We start from the raw sequence: 8,419 nt of genomic DNA on the forward strand, positions 1-8,419 counted from the left end.
CCTGGACCACAAAACCAGTCATAAGGGTCAATTTTTTGAAATTGAGATTTATACATCAACTGAAAGCTGAATAAATAAGCTTTCCATTGATGTATGGTTTGTTAGAATTGGACAAGGATTATTATAGATATAGAATTGGACTATTTGGCCGAGATACAACTATTTGAAAATCTGGAATCTGAGGGTGCAAAAAAATCTAAATATTGAGAAAATCACCTTTAAAGTTGTCCAAATTAAGTTCTTAGCAATGCATATTACTAATCAAAAATTAAGTTTTGATATATTTACGGTAGGAAATTTACTAAATATCTTCATGGAACATGATCTTTACTTAAAATCCTAATGATTTTTGGCATAAAAGAAAAATCGATAATTTTGACCCATACAATATATTTTTGGCTATTGCTACAAATATAGTCAAGCGACTTAAGAATGGTTTTGTGCTCCAGGGTCACATATGGCCAGGTTTGTTTCATGTTGACCTTAATGTCACCTCCATTCCCTTTTATTTCTGGTTCCCTTTTTCATCCACACATTTATACTTCACATTTTGTGTTGTGTGTTTCAGGTCCAGCAGATTTGAATCTGATGTCCAAGTGCGCCCCCTGTCTGGCGACTCCCTGTCAGAACAACGGCACATGTGTGAGTGATGTCACGGGCTCCTACCACTGCACCTGCCCTTTTGGCTACAAGGTGAGTCCTCCTGCACGTGTGTACAGAATACTCCTATGAGTTATGTGCATCATTACATGCAAGAGAGCCTCATCATCCATCTTCCCGAGCTGAACTCGCTGTCTCTGAAGTTTCTTGATTAGTTCCTATTGTACTCAGGCAGCCGTTGTTTGTGTAGTGGATACATACTCGGTAGTGTGACCTTGACGGTGGGGTCTTGGGCTGTGGGCAAATGCATTGCAAGAGATGTGAAGAATGTGAGCTGCTCTTCGAAGGCAATTTATTCAAAGACAAGCAGCTATGAGCAATTATGAGTGTGACCAGACGGGAGCGTACAAAAATGTAAATTATGCGGCATCAATAGCAGTTCACTTCTGTGAGTTAGAACAGATTGCTTTATAAGCCAAACTTTAGACCATCGTTTCAAGCAAGACTGGGTTGCAGATTGCTGATGCACATACGAAAACCACTTGAAAACCCAAGCGAACCAAAGTTTGCCATCAGACAGACTCGGTTTTACACAAAAAGTGCTTTGCGAATGTGTGTGTGTGTGTGTCCTGGATGCAGCGTGCAATCATTACCCTTTTGTTTGGTTATGGGATTCCTGTCAGTGTTGTTCTGTTGAAGAACAGATAAGAGCTTAACCCTTCGCCCTCTACAAGACAGAACCAATGAGCTGTCTTTTAATTAAAACCGCAGCTCTCAAGGTCAGTTGCAGGTGCGCGTCTGTCCTCGAAGTAAGTGAAGATTAATTCGAATGTTCAAGAGTACTGAATTAAGTCAAACATTGGACGAGAAAAAGAAAAAAAACAGAGATGAGAGAAAGAAAACAGACATATGGGCCCTTTGAGGAGAGCAGAGGAAATAGGCATATCAGTGGCAAAAGCCTTTGTCTGGAATTGAAATGGAGAGTGTTAGTCACGGAGTTACAGCCCCGGAGTGTAAAAGGATCAGGACAAGACATACATCTTCCATAAACCATGATATTAAACTAAACTCGGCTCTAGGCCTGGATATAGAAGTAGTAAATAAACAAGATTTTTACATTTGCTGAGGAAAATCTGAGTGGTGCTTGTCTGTGCAAAACTATCCACCACAATGTTGCAGGATAGGCTATGCAGGTAATATGTTCTGAGTGTTTTTATTATGTTGCTATGTGGTTGCTAGGGTGTTCTGGATGGTAGTTAAAGGTTAAGGGATTAAAACAGATTCCTAATTATTAGTATGAGCAACAATGACCATAGAAAGCACCGCTAATCATTGCCTTTAATGTCCACTCCTTAACCCTGTTTGAAAGGTAAATTGCGGTTAACATTTAAGTTGACATTTTACTCAGAAATCATTATGTAATACTGTAGATGATGGCTTTTTATTCCTTTAACCTCTTCACCTTTGAAAGTATCCATCTGATTGTGACATTTGTCCCAGTATGTAGGGTCAGACATGTTAAAACCTGAGCTCGCTCTTTCCGCATCCATGCTCACAGGCTTTCTCTTTCCTCAGGGTCGTAACTGTGAGATCCCCATTAACGCCTGCATCAGCCTGCCGTGTGTTAATGGAGGCACATGCCACCTCACACCTGGACTGGATGGGCACTACAGGTACATTCAGAGCTGTATAAATGATATTCTGTCAGCCATCGAATAGCTGGGAAGTTGTTGGACCTGTGGCCTGAAATGTTGAGTTTTGGTGCAACATAAGTCTAAATGTAGCCTGCACAGTGTTTCCACTATCGCTATAAATACAAGTGTCAAAAAGGATATAAATAAGATTTAAAAACTGAAATAATTTGTTAAAATGCACGTCTGGACAAAATCTGTGTATTAAAATTTCAAAGCTTGTAACACCCCTGGACATTTGAACGAAGCAAGAGACAGGCAGATTGTTGTAATGGCACAATAAATGTCCCCCGTGTCCTATAAATCACCCAGCAACTTTGGTAATGTCACGTTAGGCCTTTATTCAATTTTTGTAGGGCAGCCGCTTCACATCCAGCAGGAGCAGAGTTGCACAATAACTTTACAAAAAAACAGCAAATGAGCCCAGAGATTTGTGTGTTTTTATGTTTCTGGGGGTGGAATATATCGGTTGCTGGCGTAGCTCCTGAGAGTTGGCAGCCAGAGGGCAGGGACTGGGTGGAAGGGTACAGATGGGTGTGGGCTCTGCTAAACAGTGAGATAAGTTTTACTGCTATTGCTCAACAAGTCACCATGGAGATGGAGGTTTATCAAACACTGAGCCTCAGTCACTGATGGATCTGACCTACAAGTCTTACGGATAGCAACAGAAAGCCAAAACAACAGAGAAAAATACAAATATTAGGGGCTGCTTGGAATTTCAGCAGGTAATTTGAGGTGGTGTAATTGAAACCAGCTCATTTGAGTCCCAGTGAAGATCGAGACCAGAACAGGGTCGAGTCTGAGTCAGAGAGCAAAACCGGAAGAGATCAAGTCTGAGTCAAGACCGAGACCAGAAGAGGGTCGAGGTGGGATCAAGATCGAGATCAAAAGAGGGTTGAGTCTGATTCAAGACCCAAAAGAGGGTTGAGTCTGAGTCACAAGCGAAAACAGAAGAGATTGAGTCTGAATCAAGACAGAGACCAGAAGAAGGTCAAGTCTGAATCAAGACTGAGACCAGAAAAGGATCAAATTTGAGTTAAGACTAAGATTAGAAGAGAGTCGAGTCTTGGTAAAGACTGAAACCAGAAGAGATCAAGTCTGAGTCAAGACCAAGACCAGAAGAGGGTCGAGGTGGGGTCCAGGCCAAGATCAGAAGAGGGTCAAGTCTGATTCAGGACCGAGACCAGAAAAAATCAAGTCTGGATCGAGATCAGAAAACATCGAGTCCGAGTCAAGACTGACACCAGACGTGGATCAAGTTCGAGTTAAGACTGAGATTAGAAGAGAGTTGAGTCTGAGTCAAGACCAAGACCAGAAAAGTCCTCATGCTCCCAGCAAGACAAGACCAATACAATGAAAATATGGTTTTGAACTCAGACTTGAGGACCAAGACCATCAAAATATAGTCTTGGACTCATATTCAATGACCAAGAAAATATGGCTCAGACTCAAGGACCAAAACAGGCATGGACTCCAGGAGCATTTTGACTCCGACTCAAATTAGCTGGTTCTTCCATTATCTAGTCACCATCATATTGCTTGTTTTTGGTGGAACAAAATGAGATGTTTAGCAAAATGTTTAGGCTGCTCTTTTCCTTCAAGAAAGTTGGATGGTGACCAGTAGCTGTCAAGCTTAATAGCTTAGAAAAGGACAATCCGTGCCATAAAAGTGAGTACAGGTTTACTCTGTGTCTGAAGATCTTCTTCCAAAATCCCGATATTCTCAATAAACAAGAACGTATAGAGTGTTATAAATAAAGATCTTGTTTTGTGTTCATGCCAGCATTATCATTTGTGGCTGAACTATTCCTGTAATGTGTTCAGTGTGTGTTAAAACCAAAACTCAGTGTTCCTGTTGGCTGTGAGCAGTGCACTAATGAAGGATGTTGGGTTGACATTTAAAGACCAAACAATGAGACATAAATGGCAACAAATGACACTGTTCTGGCTGCAGACTTGAAAAAATCAGTCTGGCAGTATCAGGGCGTCACCCAACAGAGCTAAATCACTGAAACCCATGTGTTTCCTTTTGTTCTAACATTTGAAGTATTGATCATTGTCCTGTGCCTTCCCACTCCTCTAGCTGTGTGTGTCCGCCTGGGTATGAGGGCCAGCAGTGTGAGCTGAATCCTGATGACTGTGAAGACAACGACTGTGAGAATAACTCCACCTGTGTGGATGGCATCAACAACTACACCTGCATCTGCCCTCCGAACTACAGAGGTACCAGTTAAAGCTCATTAAGCCAGACTATAAATGCATTCAGAATGTTTCAGACTCTTTGTTACCATTTTCTTAGTCATATTGCCCTACTTGTCTGTCTCAGTCTTACCGCAATGAGGCCATTTCACTGGCAAGACTGTGCCAATTGCATTTATATCCTCCAGCCACAACTGAGGTGGCTAAGAAAACATTAAGAAACCAAAATAATATACATGTTAAGACTGGTAGTGGGCAGTTTTACTAAACAAACCAGCTTTTGACAGAAGTCCTGACTAGGCAGATTTAAAGTTCAGCTGTTGTTAAAACTGTCTGTTTATTTCCACTTCAGATCTGCCAAGTGGCATCCAGTGGCACAACTGCTCTTGTTCTCTCTTCTTTTCCTCAAAATAGGAAGTGCAACTGCTCCTGCGGGCCCTGTCATTATAATGGCTTTCCTCTTTGCCACCTCCCTTGGAGCGGGTGCAGTTGGTGTAGAGAGTGTGTACTTGCTGCGGTATAAGCCTGGCCACATCCTTAAGCTCGTAGGGCACACACAGCTGTCCGGTTAAAGAGCACAGTCTTAAACCGAGTCTTAAACCAAGCAAGAGAAAAATGTTATCGCTCAGAGATGGATCTTAATGGAGTTGTCGGTTACGTTTCATGAAAGTATCAACTTTGGCTCAGGGGTTTCCCCTAAAAGAGAGATTAAAATAGAAATAGGAGCTAGAGGAGGTGCTTTTTTAGTTAAGTCTTTTAAAACTCTCAACATAGAATATATTTTCATATCCAATATAGAATCATATCCAAGTATGTAATTATGTTGGTGAAATGAAAGGGGAGAAGGAAGGTTGAAGATTTAATATACTGATGATGTTTTCTTTTGTTTTAACTTTATGCCCATGGGCATTGTGGGTCTTGTATTGTTGTATTTTACAGTTGTATTGGGACTTATACTACCGTTTGGGGTTGGTAAGATTTTTTTCTTTTTGAAAAAAATTCATACACTACAGTTAAATGTTTGAGGTGTTTTTCATTTTGATGCAAATTAACACTTTTATTCAGCAAGGATGCATTAAATTGATAAAAGGCGACATTAATAATGTTACAAAAGCTTTCTATTTCAAATAAATACTGTTCTTTTTCAGCATATTAGAATGATTTCTGAAGGATCACATGGCTGCCAAAAAATTCAGCTTTGCATCACAGAAATAAATAACATTTTAATATATATTTAAATAGAAATATTTTGTCATTTTAATTATTTGTGATAATATTTCACAACATTGCATTTCACAACAGTCTTTTTGATCAAATACATGCAGTCTTCTTTTTCGAGCATTAAAAAATAAACCCCAAACTTTTTAAGTAATGTAATGTCAGCATACCAACAGAAAAATGTTGCAAAATGTCATTATGCCCCAAGCAAGGCAAGGCAACCCTTACCAAAAAGTAGTATACTTCAAGTTGATTTTATTAAGTATACTTAAGCAAAGTTCAAGTATATATTTAAGTATACTTTATGTAGTAAGTATACAAATATCAGTGTACTAGTAGTATGCTTGTAAGTGTACTATTTCAATACTCCTTGGGACTAAATTGGCCCACTTTCTAGTATATAAAAGTATACTTTTAAATATACTTTAAGTATAACAGTAGTAAACTTTGAGTACACAACTAGTTTACATCAATGGCGAAAACACCTCGAGGAGGGTCTGTATATTCAGTCAAAGAGTTCCTTTAGCCGCATGACTGTGCGCTTCACCCGTAGACAGCAGAGGCCCTGAGTTTTTCAGCATGTGATAAACCTCCGGACGCTGGGAGATGGCAACTGTTAGAGTCATTTGTTCCTTTTCTTTGTGTGTCTCTTAGGTGATCTGTGTGAGGAGGTGATTGACCCCTGTCTGCCCGGGTTTGACCTCTGCCAACACGACTCTAAGTGTGTTCCCCTCAGTAAGGGCTACAGGTGAGTGTGTGAGCTCCTCTGGTCAGAACTTCACACGAAAGACAACATGACCTGCCTGTGCTGCCTGCAATAGAGCAACAGTCGGGTTCTGGAAAGTAAAAGCTCCATTCATTTTCTCCATTAGGAAAGTGAGTTTAACAATAAAAGACAGACCTGTTGTGAGCTCTGAGGATGTATGCTTTTCTTCAGCCCAACTGTTCACATGAATTCAACTTATTTTTAAAATAATTATGTTTAATAGCAGAATCTGTGATGAAAAACTTACCATGATGCTGTACAGAAAATTCCACCAATCAGTGGTCGCAGTGAGCCAAAAGAGATCTTTAGCTCCACTCACTCCCATGAAGCACTGCAAATGACATATATAAATAAACAAATATATATATATATATGTTCCCCATAGCAACCCCTAGAGGACGCAGTTCGAAGTTCCCATGAAAGGGAACTGCATTTTGAGAAGGTAAAAAAACTTACTTTATTTATTAATCATTTAGAATTATTTTATAATAATAATAATATTATCCTAATATTTTAATAATATTATTATATAGTATATTAAAATATATAAACAAATATATTTATATTTTAAATAGCAATAATACTTAAATCTAAAATATAAAAACTGTTGACAAATATTGACCTAATCTATTAATTCTTTATTCATAATTTCCCCTTTTTTACTCTTCACATTTATGTCTGCAAAAGTGAAAGTAGGTTAGAAATCACTCAAAAAGCATGCACATACTTTTCTGATAACTAGGATACTTGCACACCTGTGTTCATTATGATTATGAAAGGCTTGATAGATGCAAACATATACACGCTTACACACACACACACTGCAAGCTTCTGTTGGTCCTTTGTTATATGATAGTGTGTAGTTAAATCTGACATGCACAGACGATGAATATCCATATGGCTAATTATAACATGGGGGGGTGTGTGTGCGTGTGACTTTGTACAGAAGAAGAATAGCTCTCTCCCCAGCATCCCTCACTCCACTATGGCTACTAATTAAGGGCCTGATGGTGTCTTGAGCCCAGCATTAATCTGGTTTACCACCCATCCTGACACTCTATCAATATTCTAACACTGTCTTCATCTCTTGTGTGATTTAGATTTAAGAAAGAAAGAGTAAGAAAGAAAGTTAAAAGTGCTTGAAAAATTGCTTATTGTTTTCAATAATATACTATACTAATATAATATTCAATAATAATATAGGCATAGGATGGTATAAAGGCTTTTATCATGGTATATTATCACGATATTGAAATAAGTTGCAAAAAAAGTGTTGTTATACTATAACAGGTATGATAAACAAAACTATACATTTTTGTGTGTTGCTTTATTGTTTATAAATGTTCAAAGTAAACAAGAATTATAGTTTAACTGCAATAGGTAAGAATTTACAATAAGGTCTCATTAGTAAACGGTAGTTAACACATTAACTAACATTATGTGAAATAGCTACATTTGTTACACAAGGTATCTGTTAATGTTACAGAAGAATATTAACATTATAGTTAAAAAAACACTGACTTTTCTTAGTATTCTTAGAATGCATTCGAAAAATCTGAGTAATGAATAATAATTTACAGTATTTTGAGGTGCCCACGATAACAATATCATGCATGTTCATTATTATGATATTATTATTACTGTTTATCGGCACATGTCTATAAAATACTTTATATTCAAGAAGGTTTCCTGAAGGATTGAAGACTGGAGTAATAATGCTGAAAATTCAGCTTTGCATTACAGGAATAAATTACATTCTAACAAACTGCAATGTTTGTTTATTTTTTCATTCATCACATTCCATTAAGTGGTTCCAGTGGTAAGGCCATTCAGATAACCCTTACCAAAAATAAGTATACTTCAAGTTTATTTTATTAAGTATACTTAAGTAAAGTTCAAGTATATTTTTAAGTATACTTTATGTAGTAAGTATACAAATATCAGT

General features: G+C 38.0%; 1 protein-coding gene across 1 annotated transcript in view; it reads left to right on the forward strand.

Moving 5' to 3' along the window:
- The window catches only part of LOC107664723 (slit homolog 3 protein-like), a 200,675-nt gene that overhangs the window by 174,173 nt on the left and 18,083 nt on the right, over window positions 1–8,419 (forward strand). The window contains exons 26-30 of the mRNA XM_016455371.1: window positions 569–693; window positions 2,176–2,273; window positions 4,375–4,514; window positions 6,363–6,456; window positions 6,581–6,584. Of these exons, the coding sequence (XP_016310857.1) occupies window positions 569–693; window positions 2,176–2,273; window positions 4,375–4,514; window positions 6,363–6,456; window positions 6,581–6,584 (461 nt within the window). The remainder of the gene's footprint in view (window positions 1–568; window positions 694–2,175; window positions 2,274–4,374; window positions 4,515–6,362; window positions 6,457–6,580; window positions 6,585–8,419) is intronic.

This window comes from Sinocyclocheilus anshuiensis, unplaced genomic scaffold (genome assembly GCF_001515605.1).
Source record: "Sinocyclocheilus anshuiensis isolate Anshui unplaced genomic scaffold, SAMN03320099.WGS_v1.1 scaffold235, whole genome shotgun sequence".
NCBI classification, from domain to species: Eukaryota; Metazoa; Chordata; class Actinopteri; order Cypriniformes; family Cyprinidae; genus Sinocyclocheilus; species Sinocyclocheilus anshuiensis.